At 33.5% G+C, this 21,887-nt stretch overlaps 1 protein-coding gene across 5 annotated transcripts in view; it reads left to right on the top strand.

The window, feature by feature from the left end:
* Window positions 1-2,025, top strand: part of LOC117121434 (somatostatin receptor type 2-like) — a 14,455-nt gene extending 12,430 nt beyond the window's left edge. For 2 of the 5 annotated variants that reach the window (XR_004447550.1, XM_033266641.1), the window contains exon 2: window positions 605-2,025. Coding sequence is in view for 2 of the 5 variants with exons in the window: in XM_033266641.1 (XP_033122532.1) it covers window positions 605-1,508 (904 nt within the window). In the remaining 3 variants the exon portion in view is untranslated. The remainder of the gene's footprint in view (window positions 1-604) is intronic. The other 3 variants (XR_004447551.1, XR_004447549.1, XM_033266642.1) reach the window with 3 other exon arrangements.
* The last annotated feature ends 19,862 nt before the right edge of the window (window positions 2,026-21,887 follow it).

Below are 21,887 nucleotides of genomic sequence, written 5' to 3'. Positions count from 1 at the left end.
CGGTGTTGGAGATGTCGATCCACGTATGTCTTATCGTAAGACACTGACACTATTCGCTATTCTGTAGAAACAGGAAGAGCTTAAAAACACTTTTGAATTTTTTAGGTATCTCAGCCTCCATTGGGACTCCAACCCAGGACCATACATGTCAAACATCATAACCTTAACTTATTTTCTGCCACATTTGGACGTAAACAGTTCTGGTTCTAAACTCTCGATATAAGCTATAATAATTGCTTAGCATAAATATGTTCAACATTAAATTATAATAACAATGTGGTAGAGCAGCTCAGAGGATGCCAATGCAAGTTCTCAAATATACATTAGATTTATACCACAACATCATGATTGATGGCCAAATTATGAAACACAAAGGGATGGTATATCAACGCTGCAAACATTTCGTTCATCCATTGGCGTTAATTACAGCAATTTATTTTGGGTGTGTTGTTTTTTGACAGGAATAAGTGGAAATATTTTTAAACTTGCAGCAGTCAGCAGTCGTTGCCATTGACTCTAAAATTTGCAACATCTACTTGTCAACTATTAGCTATTGCTAATATTTTAATTTCAATTTAATATAATTTTTATAACCTTCATTTAGAAAGAGCAGTATAATGGAAGCTAGTGTGGTTGAAGCACATAATAAAAGCTGGTGGGAAAACAGTGAATCTTGGATAGAAAAGGTTAGTAAATATCTTAATACAGAACCTTTTTTTTCGTACGCAATACCAACGCTATATGCATTCTGTGCAATGTCATTTCTTGCAAACATGCTTGTTGTGGTGTTGATTATTACCACCAGGAGGCTCCGTAAGAAACAGAACATCTTTATGATTTTACTCGCTATTTCTGACGCTGTAAGCTCCTTGTTCACTGCACTTATGTATGTGTTTCTGTCACTAATGAAGAATGGTCAGTCTTTAATAAGGATGGTATCAAGTGCAACGCTGTTAATATCACTTTTTGCAGTTTCATGTGTTGCCATCGATCGCTACATCGCACTTGTGTGGGCACCAATGAAATATCACCTTATTGTTACTCCCAAATCTTGTACACTCGCAGTCATCATCGTAATTGCAAGCCAGACATTTGTTGGCATATTACTTAACCTATATCGCCAGTGTGAGATCTGTTTTCCAATGATTTTATTTCTGTATATTGCATTAAATGTGACTTTATATATTGTCATCTACAAAAGTATCGGAAACAACCGCAAGAGCATCTCTATACCAAGGCATACATTGGATGAGTCTAAAAGGCTGCTGAGAACATTTTGTATTATAGTGGGAGTGTTTACTTTGACATTAGGACTAGTTTGTTTCATGTACATTTTTTTAATTGTGAATGGGACAATTCCTGACCCAAAAACTGTTATTACATATTATTTATGTTATTTTTTGATGACGATTAACTCTCTTGCGAATCCAATAATTTACTGGTTTCGACTTTCTGAATTCCGAAAAGCAGTTAAAAACATATTTTGTCTCAGGATTGAAGTTAACTGAGAACTGCGTAACTAATGTAAAATACAGTGAACAATAAACAGTATGATATTGAACATTTTATAGAAAAATTAATTTTAAGTTAAATATACTGGGGTTAACTTTGTCAGTTTCAGTACAAAAGGTTTTCACAAAACAGTTTGTGAAATATAAAGCCTACTCTTAGTGCAGAATCAAAGTGTATTACTACAAATTTGTTTCGTATGAATAGCTGTCAAATGCTGCCCGCACTCATCAGGTAAGAATACATAGTGAGTAGTCAGTTCAAGAATTATATGTATGCTAATTAGATCATGGAGGAATTAGATAAGGCAAATATATGTTTGCTATAGAATACTACAATGTTATGTCATGATACCACATTATACTACTCCGTTGCTATCGGCGACACAAAATGCGTTCAACCGATGCTATTTTCTCTATTCACAAACCATTGGTCCCAATTTCTAAAATAATTACTGTATTAAGAAGTTGTATCTTAAGTTTTCTTTGTAAACGTTAATTGATGATTAAATATCTGTTCGATAACTAATAGAGCTTTTTTGTGATTTTAGTACATTTTGATGGTAAATTATTAGATTATAAAATCTATTCCAGAAAGCCTATTCTAAACCATTATGACTATGAAATCATTCAGGCGTAATGAATGGTAACCAACGTCTAGAGGGCGCCACCTCTGGACATACATACATACATACATACATACATACACACATACACCCATACATACACACATACACATATACATATACACATACATAGTCGTAAACCTATCTATGTGAGGACAAAATTTTCTTGACTTATACACAGATTTTTTACCTCTACATTCCACGCTAAAGAGGACATGTCCTCACATGTCAATATCATACACAGCTATACACAAAGTAGTTGTATAACAAAATATTTGAGGACATGTCCTCACATGTCAATATACACAGCTATACACAAAGTAGCTGTATAACTACAAATTGGAGGACATGTCCTCACATGTTAATATACACACCTATACACAAAGTAGTTGTATAACTACAAATTTGAGGACATGTCCTCACACGTTAATATACACAACTATACATAAAGTAGTTGTATAACTACAAATACTGGCCGAAAATTTCTTTCGAAAATAAATACAGTGTACTACATGCCTTGTTGTCATAATGTTTTGTTTCAATGACTTGCGCTTACCGACGATTCTTGTGAAAATCGCGGAACATTATGTGGCAAGAGATACTTTGGTGGAAACGAATACCATTTTTGATCCAATGCAGTTCGGGAAGCAACGAAAAGTTTCTACATCTCATTGTCTAAACAGTCTTATTGATTCGCTAAATTGACATGCTGAAATTTCTTCTACTGTATCTTCTGGCTTGCTTACCAATTTCTCTAAAGACGTTTCACATTCGAATGTTGCTTGGATTGCCGATTTTTTTTTGGCAACCGACATCATCAAGCCAAGGGTCACTTGTCTATCAGCTGTATTGTCAATTTTGTTGACCAAAATTGGTGCGGTTGTCTTATTTGCAATTATTGAGGATCATGTGCAACTGCGCTACATGATTGGTCTTCAGGTAGCAATATAAAAACCTAACCCCAAGAAATGTTGTATAGACATTAGTTTTTAACTAACTTTATTCCTTCATCTGTTGTTCTGAATGATCATGTTCTGAAACCATTTGACACTGTTAAAGTACTTGGAGTTATTCTTCATGCTAATCTTCAATGGAATTCACACGTTGCTTATTTTGTTTAAAAACAAAAAAACAAAAAAACAAGCAAAAAAAATACTAAATTATATATTTTAAGTGCCCTCAAACACCATGGTGTTCCTCCTGTAGACCTTATCACTGTTTACATGAGTACTGTTCGTCCTGTGTTGGAATATGCTGTTCCCGTGTGAATATCGGACCGGACTGTCACAGTAATTTGATGCCCGCATTGAGTGGGTCCAGAAGAGGTCTGTAAGATTATTGTAGGTAATAAATTCATATTCTATGTTGATGCATTATCTGAATTTCATTTGGATAAACTTTGTTATAGGCGATACAATCTCTGTTTCTTTTGCTAAAACCTTTCTTCACTCGTATTCTAAACTTCATGCCTTGCTCCCTCCCTCAAGGGTGAATTCTTATAATACTAGGTTAAATACTAAATGTAACATATCTTGTTGCAGAACCAAAAGATATCAGAACAGCCTAATACTGTACCTTACCTTGTGATGAACTTAATTAACTCAATCGATTTGTAACTTTCTTGGGGTTCAGTATTTTAATTTGACGGTTCGGTGATTCCTTGTTTTTTTACTCTTGTTGCTGTTTTCATAGTCCTTTATGCAAAAAAAAAATATTTTTGGTTCTTATTTTTACCTGTTGATTGTGCTTTATATATATATACTGCAATTTTATAAAATCTTTAATATATTATGTATAGTGTATTAGAATGCAATTAATTAAATTTTGACAATCCTCTTTTTATATAACAGTTGTACAGCATTCTCAATGTTTGTATTCCATTATTCATTATTCACTTTTTTATGTCTTCAAACAAAGTTTTACAATGACTGTTATAATCTTTGTAAAACATATGTTTACATCTGTTGACAGTTGATTGACTATCGTGATATATTTTTACAGTTAAAATGTTATTTCAGTGCCACAGAAACCATTTTGATAATTATTGTAACCCTATACAATAATTTACAACAATAGTTTAGGTAATTTAATTTGGTCTATATATAGAATGCAATGAATAATGAATACACGGCGTACACTTTAAACGTTCTCTAATTTTTGCTTCAAATGTCACAACAACCATTAAATTCCAACGACCGACGTCTGGACAGAAAACTACCAATCACTGCGTTCAGATATGACAGATATTATTACTGTATATATAAACCAATGATATTGGTTTTATATGAGAAAAACTCATATCGTATTCATGTAGATATTGTCGGTTATTCTGCAACATCAATGCCAACTCGTCAACTGAATATTGAATACTATAATATAATTTAAACAGTCTGCATATTATCAAAATGGATGCCAGTAGGCCGGAGGCGCTAAACGAGAGCTTATGTGAACAGTGTTTATATTGGGATCAGGTTCGTGAAATTTTCAATACGGAAACTTTCTTTGTTTATGCGATACCGACACTCTATGCATTTTGTGCACTGTCATTTCTTGGTAACATTTTTGTTGTAATGCTGACACTAGCTACAAAGAGGCTCCGTCAAAAGCAAAACGTCTTTATCAGTTTATTAGCTTTTGCTGATGCTGTAAGTTCTATGCATACCTTACTGATGTATGTATTTTTTGTTACTGAAAATAAATTATCTAACGGTAGTAATTTTAACTGGTCAAGCAGCACTTTTGATAACAGTTTGTTCAGTGGCCTGCGTTGCATGCTATTGATCGCTACATTGCACTTGTGTGGGCACCAATGAAATATCACCTTATTGTCACTCCAAAATCATGTGCACTCTCCGTCATCATCGTAATTGTAAGCCAGACCGCTTTTTCCATAATTATATATCTATTTGGTTGGTATGAGATTTGTTCTTCAGTGGTTGATTTACTGTATATCATACTGAATACGTCTTTGTATACAGCAATCTACAGAAATATTGGAAACCACCGAAAAATCGCATTCATATCGAAACATACATTTGAAGAGTCCAGGAAATTATTAAGAACATTTTGTATTATAGTGGGAGTGTTTATAATCACGTGGGGACAAATTTGTATAATAATGATTTTTATAATATTTAAGGGAACATATTACAATGCAAGTAAATCAGCTCTGATTACACTGTATTATATTCACTTCTTGATGACAATTAACTCTCTTGCAAATCCAGTCATTTACTGGTTTCGTCTAAGTGAGTTTAGGAAATCAGTTAAAGACATGCTGTGTCTCAACATTAGAGGTTAGTTATTGATTATTAATTTTGTCCTCAGCTGCATCATTATTATCCATTATCCTTCTCTTTATCTTAATTATAACCATAGTTAAGACCAAACGAAACATCTATATTTTCACTCACCCATTGCGTATACAGTAACGAAGTTCATCATTTTAACACTTTCGCTCTATATTTCTTCATCTTATTTCATTCATTGGTCTCCAAACATAAACAAACAAACACGAATATAATAAAATATAATAACAGATTAAACCATGAGACAGGAAAACCGCAAAACCGAACTAAACCACTGTTGGGTGAGGGCCCTTTTACAAAACAGACAAATGTACCGTACCTTATATAACAATGTAATATGGAAATGTTTAACAAATAGTAACATTAACGATCAGTAACATTAACGATCTGAGCAATCTAATCTTCCTGATTGTTTATACCGTGACATAGGTCTATTGTTCAGATTATAGGGACTTCAAGCTTAAGCCTTCAAGCCTAATTTGTGTGGCCTTCAATTGATCAGTTGGACATTTCACCCCACCCATGTTTTTTTCTATTGGTATACCAAAGCTATATATGATCATACATTTGGCTTAATATCTTAAAGACAATAAATTGTGAGAGGTCTTTGCCCATTTCTTATATCGGTAGCAGCATTAACATAGGCCTATTCAACATGTTAATAATAATAGCTTATCATCTGATTACTACTATATATTGTCTGTCACTAATTTATGTTCATTATTATTTCCACACTCAAAGGCAAGTAAATTAAATCAAATAAAAAAATCTTTTCAATTTATAATACTACAAGAATTTTAATTCATGATGTTCTGTCTTCACAAAAAATGTAAAAAACATATACACATACACACATAAAACAGTACATACTGTACTCAGAAAACATACATAGGCCCTACATATGTACGTACATATGCATACAATAGAACGCTAATCATTACTACTTCACACGTGTGCCTTTTATGATGGTTACCTGCAACGAATTGTCGTTGTTTACGATCTGCCAAGCAATCAATCCATTCATCATTCAGTACACATATTTTGGCAGAAATGCCGAGAGTAAAATTTCTGCATAGGCCTATTATACAACTATGGCTGGCAACGGGCCGGGTGGCAAAAGGCCGGGTGGCAACGGGCCTACGGTGGAACGGAAGGTGTGACAACGTTCCGGGTGGCAAAGGGCTATGGTGGCAACGGGCCAGGTGGCAAAAGGCCGGGTGGCAACGGGCCTAGGGTGGCAAAAGGCCGGGTGGCAACGGGCCTAAGGTGGCAAAAGGCCTGGTGGCAACGGGCAGGGTGGCAAAAGGCCGGGTGGCAACTGGCTTACGGTGGCAACGGACCGGGTGGCAACGTTCCGGGTGGCAAAGGGCTATGGTGGCAACGGGCCAGGTGGCAAAAGGCCGGGTGGCAATGGGCCTAGGTGGCAAAAGGCCGGGCGGCAAAGAGCCGGGTGGCAAGGGCCTTGGGTGGCAAAAGGCCGGGTGGCTAAAGGCCGGGTGGAACAGGCCAGGTGGCAACCTGGCGTGCTCAAGTAATGGGGTATCTATCCAAGATATCAATCCTGTCATTACCAGAACACATTGCGAACCTAGATTCAACTGACTTCCTAGGATTAAGAGAAACACCGCTTGATCATGCGAACGTGAAAAAGAAGAGTAAAATTCAACTTGTATAGACTAGATTGCAAGGGCCAAGGATGGAGAGTCGAAATTTATATTAGAAATACGGTGGGATCTTACCTACTAACTAATGTATCTATGGACCATCTTGAATGTTTTTGGGTACCACTAAGACTACCACTGTCACAAAAAGTATATTGTGTTCGGAATTGCTTATCTACAGATAAAAACACAACTAGGAGATTTGCCTTCGAGATTTTTACAATAATGCTATATCAAAAGAAGAAAATGGAAGATATTTGAAACACTAAATGACTATTTTTAGCCCCTCAAATTTAAATTCAACCTACAAGATTGCATCATCTAGCTTATTCCAGGATGACATAGTTATAGGTTCTTCCAATTTTCTACGGTCTGTGACATTTGATGATTATGCAGACATAACAATTAATGTTATTAGTTATATATATTAGTTATTATAAGTGGCCACACCAACAGTCAATATTGATCAATATGAACACTCTTGCACTATAGATTCAAAATAAACTAGCATTTAATGCACTGTAGGCTGCTGGCTTTAGTATGATATCATATATATATATATAGATCTGTAGCTAATATAACTTAATTACATTTAGTAATATAATGTCAATGTGGCATTTAAACAAGGTAAACATTGTTGGAAGAGATGTGATGACTGTATGAAATTATGAATATTTAACTTCATTCGACAATATCTTTTCAACTCTAAGCAACTTTGCAGATAGTGATATATACACATACATAATAAATAGATCACTTATAATATTATAACTTGAGTTAGAACATCATTATGATGTTATAATTATATCGAACATAGTTCTTTTACGAAAAAAGAGGCTTTTCATGCAAAACCTGTGACTACATAAAGAAAATTAACTTTTTAATATAATCACATCCTCTACATTATAAGCTTTAAAATGATAGGTTATTTACTGGAATCAATTTAATTGCCATAAGTGTATTACAGCTTCTCTGTAATAAAGTATAGAATACTGTCACATTCTTATGCCAATTACTCAGTTTAACAGTTAGTTTTGGATGGCAGGCCTCAGCCCTGCTCAGTTTATCATATTATTTTATTTACATGTAATATATAATAATTTAAATGTTATTTTTTAAATTTTATCGTATTGTTGTTGGCCAGAAGTTTAGAGATGACCACTTGTTGTGTTGGGCTTTTGCTGTGTCATCTCTTGTCACGCCCGTGGTCAATATCTATTTATATTTATCGTGACAAATTTTTAGTAAATAAATAAATTAATTAATTAATTAAATATTTGGTCAACTGTTCATGAAACTTTAAATAGATAATTAATAATTATAGAGCTTGAATTGGAACATATGAGGATATAACCGTGCCAAGGGTAATTCTTCAAAGTATATATATATATATATTTATATATATATATATATATATGTGTATATATATATATATATAATATACACATTATCTAAATATAACATGAAATATGTATGATTATAAATTAAATAAAAATTTTAAAAAATGCCAATGCTGCGGGAAGAGCAGTCTATTAGATATTACTTATGTTTCCAATTAATATCAACACTTTAGCAACTTTGGCCTGTGTGACGTTTGATGATTATGCTGTACTTCAAAATAATTAAAAAATTCCAATTGGTGTCATCAATCGTATAAGTGTCAATTAGATATTGTCTTCACGCCTACAGTCAATAAGTAATATGGCCACTGCAATATAGATTTTATATGATTTACGAGTTCAACACATTGAGTTATAACAATTGGTATTTGTATATCGATACCCTTCATTTGATACCAAACCTGTTAAATATCTCAACATAATTTGGCAGTTAAATGTCAATCTGGGGTATACTGGCCATCTATTATACCATCAATCACTAAATTGGCGAAAGCAATTCAACCCCCTGGTCAATTAGACATAAGAAGTCTCACTCTATAAGTGACTCTATGAAGCCAATAAATCATAATTAAGGGTATTGCAACGATGAATAAAAAAACCCCACCAAATTACTTTCAAATGACTTCATTTACATATTCTATTTTCTGCTACTAGGCTATGTCCACTTCTTATGTTCCATTTTTAGGGTTAATGTGCACGGTTACCTAATTTATATAACTCTTTGATTCAATCTAATAGTAATATTGATATTTTCTTTAACATATTTTTCATTTAAAAGACACTGTTTTATTTTCTTACGTAAATAATGATGTATTTTAAATCTTGTGGTTTTTTTTATTGATTTTAACAAATGATTTTTTAAATGTTTTTATGTAAATGTTTCAGTATCTCTACATATTTATTATGTATTATGTTTGTTTTTACTCAGGAAGTGGTAACTGGCATTGCTGTTGAATAGTAGACAAAGTGAAGGGAGTAAAAACAAATTATACTGTAGGTATCCTAGTAGTAAGGTTGGAATTGAGGCTAACAATGTTTTTCACTAGCTTTGTAATCTTACAAGAGAATCATTTGAAAGGATTAAAAACAAATTAAACTGTATGTGGAAGTAAGGTTGAAATCGAGGCTAAGAATGTTTTCACTAGTTTGATAATCTTACAAGAGAATCATTAATATTCATGATTCCATCCTGCTTGTTCTGGTCTCGCGATATTTTTGAAAATCGGTGTGCTGCATACCCCTGTAGATGATGGTTATCTCACGAGATCAGTATAATTTACTGCTGTACAAACTGACTAAAGAGGTAGCCTAGATCCGGTATTTTTTATTGGCAACAACACAGAGGCCCTTGCCCTACCCAACAAACATGTCCACTTCGTGAAGCATGTGCGTTCCTTCTAGGAATTTTTCTATGTCAATTCACTGTGTAAGGATTATGCCACCACATGTATTTAGGGACCCAGTTTGCAGCGCCTGTTCTGAGCTACCACGCTCCAAACACCTGTGAAAATCAAATCAAAGGTGCAAACAGACTGTTCTATAATAGACAATAAACCTGGAGCCCCCTTTAAATTTCTAAAAGGACATATCCTGACTTTTATTAAAAATGATTTCATTAAATACTTTAGTTCCCTCTAAAACACAATTATTTAAATAATTATATTTTTAAAAATTCATACGATGTACAGTATATCATTACTACCATGAGAATTGTAATTATAAGCAATAATTGAATAATTAAATATTTTAATTAATTAACAAATTCGTTATGATAAAATATGATGTATATATGTATTTGTAGTTTATTACTATACTCTCTATTAAGTAATATTTTTTCAATTAATATGATATACAGTATCATTACTACAGTAATAGTTGTACTTATAGTAGTAAACTGATCAATTTCACATATTTGTTATGAAGACATACGATGTACGTAATTGCAGTGTAATATACTTTCTATTAAAGTAATTATGGTGCTGTATAAAACGCTGTCTAAATATCTATTAAAATGTATGAATAGGCCTACACAATATACAGTATTTCATTACTACTTTAATGATTGTAGTTATAAGTAATAAACTGATCAATTGAATATTTTGATCAATTTTACGTTGTAATTATTTAATTGAAGTGTAATTATACTCTCTATTAAAGTAATTATGGTTATGCAGAAAACACTGTCTAAATATATAATTAAAATATATAATGTTTAACAAAGATAAAATATAAACGTAATTTTAACAACCAGAGGGCAATCAAATGATTCTGTCTAATGTTATTTGTGTGGCAATGCTAAGAGAATGATTAAAGAAGACAAATAATAAATAGTAAAATGCAAAACAACAAGATGTCAGGTGAAAAAGATCAAAATAAATTAGTGATCATGGAGTTTGTAGTCCAAAACCAAACTTTATAAATCACCTTCGTCAATATACACTATGATATAGATTGATCGTTTAAAATGTCATTAGTTTAATTTAATATTTATTTTGACAGCTTAAACAACTTTCATAGTGATTTTCATTATCTATAATAGAACATAGGTTTATATGTCGTGACAGTTTATTATCTTGATATTAAATTGTGTTGTTAATATGAAATTGAATAGCCATGGAAGCCATGGAGATTATTTTACCTTGTTTAAGTTGTCAAAGATTAACAAAATTGGTACAATGGCATACGTCGTTAGTTTGGACTGTTTAATCTGGTCTATACGAAGTACAATGTGCGTATAATAAAATTTGGCAATTGAAAAAACCAAAATTATACACTTTCAATGTTCCTTAATTTATTGCTTAAAATACAGTAGCACAACACATTGGAAGCCTTGTCACCCGTTTTAGGATTCTAACTACCGACGTCTGGGTATACAACCATCTACCATCTATCTGTTCGGTGCCTACTGCAGATGCATAAATGATGTCAGCCAATGAACAAATGGACCATTCCGGAACTTAACAACTGACCAATCAAAACATCGCAAAAAATACGTGCCTGTCTCACAAACGCACATATTTACGTACTTTTACGCTATTTTTTGTGTGACCTTAGCAAAAATATCCAAAGGGCGGGGCTTAATGGAAAAGTCCATTATATGAAATTGAACCTTTTAGAAACATCATACCATGTACATTGACAAATCGTTAATTAGTTTGCTTTATAAATCTGCAACATCACTAATTTCTCGTAAACGAAATATTATACTGCTTATTCCCACAATACCATTGCTTAGTTTAAAATACTTTGTTGCACGTGCTGATTGTTTTCATATACTGTAACATTTTTTTAAAATCTGCATAATATCAAAATGAATGTCAGTACATTGGAAGGGCAAAATAAGAGCTCATGTGATGAAATTTGTTTATATTGGGAAAAACGTCGTGAAATTTTAAATACAGAACCTTTCTTTTTTTACGCGATGCCGACACTCTATGCATTCTGTGCGCTGTCATTTCTTACAAACATTTTTGTTGTGGTGCTGATAATAGCTACCAAGAGGCTCCGTAAGAAACAAAACGTCTTCATTAGTTTATTAGCTTTCGCTGACGCCGTAAGTTCCATGATTACCACACTGACCAATGTGTTTATTTTACTGAAGATCAATTATCTGTGGGCGGTCATGTTAACCGGACAAACAGTTCTTGCAATATCCATTTGTTCAGTGTTGTGTATTGCTATTGATCGCTACATTGCACTTGTGTTGGCACCAATGAAATATCACCTTATTGTCACTCCCAAATTTTGTGCACTCGCCGTCATCATCGTAATTGTAAGCCAGACCGGTGTTTACTTAATTATAAATGTATATATGCCTACTACCTGTTCTACCTGTCCTTCAATGATAACTTTACTGTATATCACATTGAATACAGCTCTGTATATTGCAATATATAGAAGTATTGGAAACCACCGAAAAATCGCATTCATATCGCGACGTACATTTGAAGAGTCCAAGAAATTGTTAAGAACATTTTGTATTATAGTGGGAGTGTTTATAATAACGTGGGGACAAATTAGTATAATAATGATTTTTATAATTTTAAAGGGAACATTTCACAGTGCAAGTAAATCAACTTTGATTACACTGTATTATATTTACTTCCTAATGACAATTAACTCTCTTGCAAATCCCGTCATTTACTGGTTTCGACTTGGTGAATTTAGGAAATCAGTTAAAGACCTGCTTTGTCTTAAGATTAGAGGTTAATTATCAGCATCATAATCATCTTCATCTTCATCATAACCAAAACGCTCACCCGTTAATCATTATAGTACATGTAATCGGCTTACATAAATCAATGGAAGTAATTTTCTTTAGCGCAATTAAAATTACATAAGCTACATTTTTTCATCCACCCGTGTTGTAATAACGTCCACTTTCAATAGTAATCGGTGTACAAACAGAACCACACATGTCGAACCTAGATTCAAACACTGAGAACAATGTCAAACTCGCCTTGTAAAGGACTGCGTATAGCACACTTAAAATTAATATGGGATCACTTTATCATTAGGTAAATGATTTTAAAATCCAACTTTTAGAACAAAACTACCTAGGATTATTTGAAATATGGCTTGATCATACAATCGACAGAAGTGAACAACTCAATGGGAAAGGAGGAGTCGACATGTATATTATAAACACGTTTGAATCTCGCCTACTTACTGGACAATCTTGATCTATTTGGGTATCTTTACCTACCACTGTCACGTAGGACCTGTTACCTTCGGATATTTTTTTTTTAACTAAGGAGATTTGCCTTAGAGATTTAATAGTGATTTTAAAGTAAGACGAGATTTATTAACAACAGAACATTTTTTAACTATCAAGCTTAAATAGGCCTATTCAATCTAATAGTATAAGATCTGCTACATCTTACAGTTTTTTTTTTAGAATCTGGATATCACAGATCGAAGAATATACAAGGCGCTGGAGTCAGTATTTCCCTGGTCACCGCATTGGCAAACTAGTTCATTTGTGTGCAACATATTCTGCTCTCTGGGAAGCAACCAAAGTCGTGCTGCTTTGCACACTCAACATAATACTTTCAATGCCACACCATCCTACCAAGCACCCGTTTATACTCCTGGGGTGGAGAGAGGCAAATGTAAAGTGCCTTGCCAAAGGACACAAGCAATTCGACGGGCGTCGGTTTCAAACTCTCTATCTCACGATCAGAAGTCCAACGCCTTACACACGTGGATCTCATGCTCTCCAATATGCTAATGTATCAGAAGTCATGGGTTTTACCAATTCCCTACGGCCACCGTGTGTTTAACAGATATATAAGAACCTTGACACTTAATAATTTATACTGACCTACAAAATGCTCCATAGAACATTATAATATTTCTTATGATACGAATCATGCTCTTGACATTTCCACGTCCATCTTTGTGAACATTCATTGAACATGCAATTGAACATCAAAGTATCCCTCTGAGACTGATATTACTATAAAAGACTTTGATAATAGATTTTAAAACACATAATTTTTTAGAATGTTGGGATGGATCTTGCCTCCAAAATGTATATTTACTTTACTTTACTTGATTAATAGCATTTTTTTGGAGCTAAAAAAGCTCGTGTTTCCTTCAAAAAATCTGGTTCCTGGACGAATATGCGGGTAGAAGCGGTTTTGATGCACACACCATGTTTTCTCCCGGATCCTCTTAAATTGATTAAAGTTTAGGGCCTGGACAGCGGTCTCAGGTAGACTATTCCAATCGTTTAAAACTCTGATTTTTCTCCTAACATCAACAGTTGGTCTCAATTTAATGATTTTGAAAGAATGGCCTCTCGTTCTGTGAGTAACATCAAAGATAAAATCATTATTTTTATCAAGTGTATCACAACCATTAATAATTATGAATGCTTGAATCTCTGGAACATTTGTGAGCACTAGCTCTAGTAAACTTGAAGTGTCATCATGACATCTGTGGTGTGAGTGGTACGTGTCTTTAACCAGTTGATGTAAGTAAATTGTTAAACATGTTTTTTTAAGTTTAGTTTAATTATAGAGAAAGGGGCTATTAAGGACAAATAATAAACTTCTACATCATTCATTCTGAATCATTGCGTAAAATTGGTTAACAGCTGTGGACTTAACGTTTGAATGAGTTTGTTAGTACCCGTACTATTATTGCAAAGCTTTTTTGTTACAAAAATAAAAGTGAACAAAATTAACCTTACTTTATTTGTATGTTGCTACTTTAGGTGACTTTAGTCAAACTTCAAACCATCGGAAATGAATGGCATTTTATTGATGTTTATTATGATGGTGCCGTTATGTCTACAATATATCCTCATCTGCTATGGAAACACCAAGGCGGTGGACCGGGTCCTGGGCTGGGACACTGGGCGAGTCTTAAACTTCTCGGAAGAACAACATAGACTTCTTATGAGTAAAAAAGGCTTAGTACCTACCCTGGTAGGCTTCAGGCACAGTAATAGTACGGTAGTGTGTCACCAGATGCCATCGTATTACTGTTTATGGGTCTGATCGCTCTCTGAGACCTAAACATCAACAAATTCGGAACATACTTATAATATTACAATAGCTATAAATTTGAAATTAAAAATTTTATATAAAAAAGTGATAAAATATGATGACAGACCTCTGATGTATCAACACTCACGCATCACACGATCTTCACCTTTTTATAATTTATTTTTTTTACAATTTGACAGTCCTAATAAATAAATAAATAAATGCTAGCTCGACCCCATCAGAGGGCACCCATGTCTAACATAAACCATATTTAGACATTGATCGTAACGAAGTTACTTAAATATTGAAGATTGACATAAAAACCAACTCAGTGGTTGCCATCAGTCAATTATGTAAATTTGTTACTGTTAGTAGATTTGTAAAAGGTAGCTTAAATAACTATGTCATTGAAAAATTGAGATCGGAGATTATTGTATTTTGAACATTCCATAGACAATGGAATATTATACTGCTTTTTCCCACAATATCATTGCTTAGTTTAAAATACTTTGTTGCATGTGCTGATTGTTTCATATTACTGTATAATATCAAAATGAATGTCAGTACATATGAAGCGCAAAATAAGAGCTCAAGTGAAGAAAGTTGTTTATATTGGGAAAAACGTCGTGAAATTTTAAATACAGAACCTTTTTTTACGCGGTACCGACACTCAATGCATTCTGTGCGCTGTCATTTCTTACAAACATTTTTGTTGTGATGCTGAGCTACCAAGAGGCTCAGTAAGAAAAAAAACGTCTTCATCAGTTTATTGGTTTTTGCTGACACTGTAAGTTCCATGATTACCATACTGACCAACGTGTTTATTTTACTAAAGATCAATTATCAATCGGTGGTCTTTTTAACCGGACAAGCAGCACTTTCAATATCAACTTGTTCAGTGTCGTGTTGATGGCCCATCATTTTCGCCTGGCCCACAAGGCTTGTGCCTTATTTGCCTAATGGTTAATCCGGCACTGTGTATTGCTATTGATCGCTACATTGCACTTGTGTGGGCACCAATGAGGATATCTCTCACGTAAAGGAAGCATTACACAACTGTGTTTCTTTCTTTCTATTTCGTGTAGGTAACCCACCTTTATTTATACAATATGTTTTATATCATTTTGTCTCTTTTTTCCCCTTTTACAATATAAATGATAAAAAAAATCATTTAATTTATGCTAAGAGGTGCTGTACCAATTAGCAGATGATCAGCATATCAATAATGCTAAAACAATAGTAAATAATAAAATTATTCTTGATAGGGTATATTTTAAGGAACTAATTGATACAAAACTGAAAAACAGTACTCTTTTTCGTAAACTACTAAGAGAAACATGCACAGAAAACTGTATTTTCTTGCGGTATAAAAAAAATCAAACCGATGGTGTCTTTATGGGTTTACCGTTGGGCCCAGTACTAATCAATAATACTTATTAAGTCAATCGTGACGTTATCACTACAACCGTTAATGTTATTTGCCTATCACCCACAGTTAACTAATTTTACTATTAGTGGACGCTAGGCTTGACTTTTTTTAGTTCTTATGCAAAAAAAAAAAAAAAATCATTTTGTCGTCACCGCGAAGATATTGCGCACCGCGATGAAAATTGAATTGTTAATTTAAAAATACTTTCGTAAAACAAGGTTAATTAGAACTCGAAAAAAGTTACTTTAAATTCAATATTAATTATGAACAATTAAGCAATTCCTTTAATCAATGAACCCTAATAAAGTAAACAAACTGAACGTTTAATAGGAATATTCTAGACCTATTTTAAAGACTCAAGGAATGAAATTAGATGTAGGCCTACGGCGAGGCAGGAGGTCACCGAGGCCTCCTTTTACTACTAGCCTGGCCGTTATGAAATCATCCAACGATTTTTACCTGTCTGCACCGACCAAAAAGTAAGTGACAATTTTTTACAAGCATTAAATCTAACCTTCGAATAATAATTTTCCTATAGTGTACTATGCTGAGCTCTACTAATTGCTTATTTTTATGACAAAGATTGAACGGAAATGCTATTCAATCCTACTGGAAACAAGTTTTCATACAACTGAAAAGGGTATTTTAATAGAAGAGCAGTAGTATATCCTTGCCGAGCCATGGGGCTGATGTGGACTGAAACGAATCCCCGTATCAAGTAGCATAAAGCGGTTAAGGGCGTGATGGGTGGGACGCTGGTCCACCACCGGTTACTCCAAGAAATTCGCACTCCAAGAAATGGTACACACTGATTCAGCTGGGGAGACTAAAGCAATCTATAAAAAAGTGCCTTGCATAAGGACAGAAGCGAAATGCACAACGAAAAATTAAAACTTCGAGTTTAGGAAACCAACTATTTCCACTGCGCCAAACCGCCTTCGGTTTTGGAATTTAATATTTTGATTTTAATGATTAGGAATTACTTTTTCCATATACAGGTCTACCTATAATAAAAGACCAGTTTGGAAACTGGGTTTTCCATAATTTTTGTCTCTAATTGGAATAATAAAGATAACAGACCATTATTGATATGGGTCCACAGAAAAGTGGTACTTAATAGGTGGTGATCGTAAATTGGAGGTGTATTTAATGAGAAGGAGACATGTATTGATATTATAAATTTTATGACCATCCTGGTACTGCTTGCAAAATAGTATATTTATAATAGGAACGAAAAAAAATAAACTCATAACAAAGTCTATTTGGACGAAAGGCTTTCGATCCATCTGATCCTCGTCGGCGTCAACTAAATTCGGTTTATTTTGGTAATATTCCGATTTTCATTTATATTAACAGTACCTTTGCAGCGCAGGTTGGAATAAAAAAAAAATTAGAATTCCAAAGTTTAAACCTGACGTAGTTGCATGCTTCTTCGGGAGTTCAAGTATAACCCAACGTTAGATTTATGTAATTTATTATATTGTTATTCTTAATTTTAATTATGTGCAATTCTATATCTGTTCGATATTGGCTTTATTTATATAATCGTATTTTTATGTCAATTTTTAAATTGAAATTTAAATATTAATGTTTTATATGTAGGCTATTTTTTAATGTGCAATTTTAGACCCAATTGGTAATGGGCTGGACTCTGATCTAATATTTACTTTCTTGTTCACAAATCAGTTTGTATCTTGTATTTGTGTGTCGAACATCAAATAAATTCATTCAATCAATCAGTCATACAATCACGTCACTATAGTTAATTAAGACACCTTCTATACAAATAAATCGATAATAGCAATAAATCAACATGACATGCGTTGACAGTTACTGGTGTAAGGTGGTGAATCAGATATTTAAGGGTAATGAACATTATATTATTTTTTCACCATTGTCTAAGTTAGCAAAGTATATAAGTTGAAACATTGTAGTTCACTTAAAAAATTGGATTTATACGAAATGATTTATTAGCATGCTGCAGTGCAAGTATTACAGCAGGCACTAGCACCACCAAATTCTACCGATTGAAGAGAGCACGTATTTTTCAGAGTCTTAGATACTGTATATATATTATAAAAAGTCACGAGTGAGTGTATTACATATCACTCATGCCTTTTAAAATCATTTATTTGGTACTAGTGCTTGTCTTTTCTTTATCATAACCAACTTGTAGGCCTATTGGATTGACTCTTTAACATGAAATTGCTAATATTTAAAGAATTATTAGTTTTCCGTGTGCAATTTTGGAATATTTCCATACTACCAAAATATTACTAAAAATTACTGTATATCGCAATAAATACGAGTCTATCTGTGATCTACAAAAAAGTATTTGTAACAAGAGCAAGAATATCTCCATATCGACACAAACATTTAAAGAGTCTAAAAGATTGTTATGTTTTGTATTATAGTAGGAATGTTTATTTTCAGTGATTAAGAGAGGGACTAAGTGTTTCAATTTATATGTTTATGTATTTTATGTTTTGGTGCTATAAGTAATGTAACCATAATTGCATTGTATTTCACTTACACCTTCATTGTAGTCAACTGCTTTATTATTCCAGTTATTTACTAGTTTCGACTTACTGGATTTAGAAAATTAGTTAAAGACATGTTTTGTCTAAAGAAAACGGGCTAATTTTTCTGTGTGCAATCAAAATTGCTACTATTACTTTAGTCAATAATAAAGTAATATAATTTCTGATATTTGTCAACAGCAGTCCCTCAAAGTCAGCCCTAATTGTGTAGCGGTCGTATGCGATCAATAAGGACAAGACCAGGATATGCCAGTCGGCGGTCTGATGTTCCCAACAGATACCGTAACCGATCTCCCCAACGAGAGCGTAAGGCGTGGCCGGGCATCGCTCAAAATGTTACCCAAGTGATGCAGAAAGCTAGCTAAACCGCTAGAAACTGCGATCATTTAGAGTCATTTAATCAGTTTCAAATGTTACTATTATGTAAAAGATAAATTTAATTTTCTCTCCTACGAATTATTATTTATTTTAATCCCCGACGGGGTGACTAGCTCTCCCGGACGGGGCCCTGTCTGCTGCCACCGCTGGCCCCCTTGTAGCTAGCTTTGGACTGTTACTCATTTTCAATGTATATAAGTATATAACAATTTATTTAACCCGCTGATTTTACTGTTTAGACAAGCCTTAAAGTATCCAATAGTTAGTCACTAGAATTTGGTGTATATGTTAGGAGATAGCCCATGGAAAAATACCTTGATTTTGTAAAAGCTTGCGAAACATTCGAGTGCAATGGGTTTGGAATTAGATATCTTGTTGACATAGTTAAGATAATAGTCTTAAAATCCCAAAATTCTGGATTCAGTTTCTGCCATTTTTGTTGGATATTTTTCACGACCAAAAAAGAAAAAAAAATCCACTCCCTTAGCAATGCCACAACACGGCTTTATTCACTACGACCTGGCAAACACGGAGTTTTTCTCTGTTAAAATCACCGAATCAGCTCGATTCTACTTTTTCGGCCTAACAGTGTCAAATTGTATGGCAGCTCATACCCCATAACGCCAATTTCATAAACTCACCACCCTAACTGGCATCAGACATTCAGAGCATCAAGTTTCGGGATATGGGTTTTCATCTGATAATGAGGGCTCTATATCAAATATGCACACTCTGTACAGGGAGGTATAAAAATACTCCGCTCCCTGCTCTGTGCTCATGTCGATCCTCAGCGAAGATCACTTACTGACTAACTCGCCAAAATGTTGATAAACAAAAATCATTGTAAAATTCAGACTCGGATACAACAACCACAAACTCTCCATCCGCAATCACAAGGGTTTCCCTGCAGCCGACAACTCCCTGGCCATTCTATGAAATGCGCTGTACTCTTATTGCCAGCAATTCCTCACCACTTAGGTCGTGTTTCCGCAGCACTTACTACCCGATATATTAACGGAAATCAGTCATTTTTTATTTTTCGTTTCGGAAACGGGGCGCAAAGTTTCCTAATAATGTTTAGATGTGTATAAGAGGGTAACTCATATCTGTTTGTGATATAGAAAAGGACATTATTATTTTTATTTACTTATTTGTGTATTTATCTATTTTATTAAATTCATTTATCACATTCGTGTATTTTTATCATGATTTGTGTAGTTAATTTATATCCTATCTTCTGGATGTAGCTATGCTACGCTCACTTTTATTATGCTTTTTAACAGCACGGATTTATTTTGACCATTATATTTATTTAACTCACCACAGACACATTTATACTTACATTATATTACATATTTTATACTTGCGTCCTTAATTGTGGCCCAAATGTTATGCTATGTTTTAACATTTTCTGTTTTCATTCTGAATTTTGGTCATTATGCTATTTGTTTATTATACAGTCGGCATACTGTGGGAGCGACTATTAGGCCTAGTATATTATTAATCTCCGTTCGTATTGAAAATTGCCTATTATGTGTATACTGTATAATATATATATCCGATTTATCAGTATCTATCTTGCATTGTTTAATCGACTTTTGCAATATTTAATTACTCCATTTTGAGTACGCATCGTTTACAAATGAACTACTACAGTGATTATGTGTGTCCACGTTCTGCAAGTCTAGTTAAAGTGCCTTTGATTAAGACCTAAGGATAGGTCGAAATATTTGTTTTCTTTAATAAAGCGTTTCTAAAATCTGGTATTCGTTTCCTATATTATTGTATTATCGTACTGAAACACACACACATATATATATATATATATAATAATAATAATATAAGCAAAAAACGAAAATGAAACAATTGCATACGTTCACATACTATAGACATAAAATTTATTCAAGACTAATATTTCAAACACAACTGTGTCCTTCTGCGTTACACGTATGACTGAAAAATACGGAGCAGATCAAATAAAAACTGTAAGAAATAATGCAAGATAAATCCTAAGATAATAGGCACGCAATTAGTAACTAAGAAGTGTGTCACACAGCCTTCTAACAATGTTACTATATAGCATATGGGTTTCCCAATGATATATAATTTTGCCATACGCTGGAATAGTAATTACCACAATGCCAATTACTGTTAATGGTAAGTATTTATGACTAATTATTTACTTCACATTATCTCTGAAAGCTCATGATGATAACAATATTACTTCATATAGTTACAGTAATTTTATCAATTTTAACTACCACTTTAAATCATTATATATTATTTTAACATTCCAAAAAGTAACGTAATATATAATAAAATTATGATTACAAGATTATAGTAAGTGAATAATTATATAAATCGGAAAAATAACTATAAGCAAAATTATATAACGTTCAACTATCCGCTTTCAGACACCCTGCCAAAGAACGATCAAAGTTTTCCCCCACCGTTCACTTTTATATTCCATTCACAGGATCTTCCTGGCTCTGTTGTATTTATTAGTTTTCAAGCCAATTCTGCATTAAAGTAGCCTTCAGTTC

Source organism: Anneissia japonica, unplaced genomic scaffold (genome assembly GCF_011630105.1).
Source record: "Anneissia japonica isolate Jap-2015-1 unplaced genomic scaffold, ASM1163010v1 scaffold41793_len627382_cov181, whole genome shotgun sequence".
NCBI lineage: Eukaryota > Metazoa > Echinodermata > Crinoidea > Comatulida > Comatulidae > Anneissia > Anneissia japonica.
This window is presented reverse-complemented; position numbering and strand designations above follow the sequence as displayed.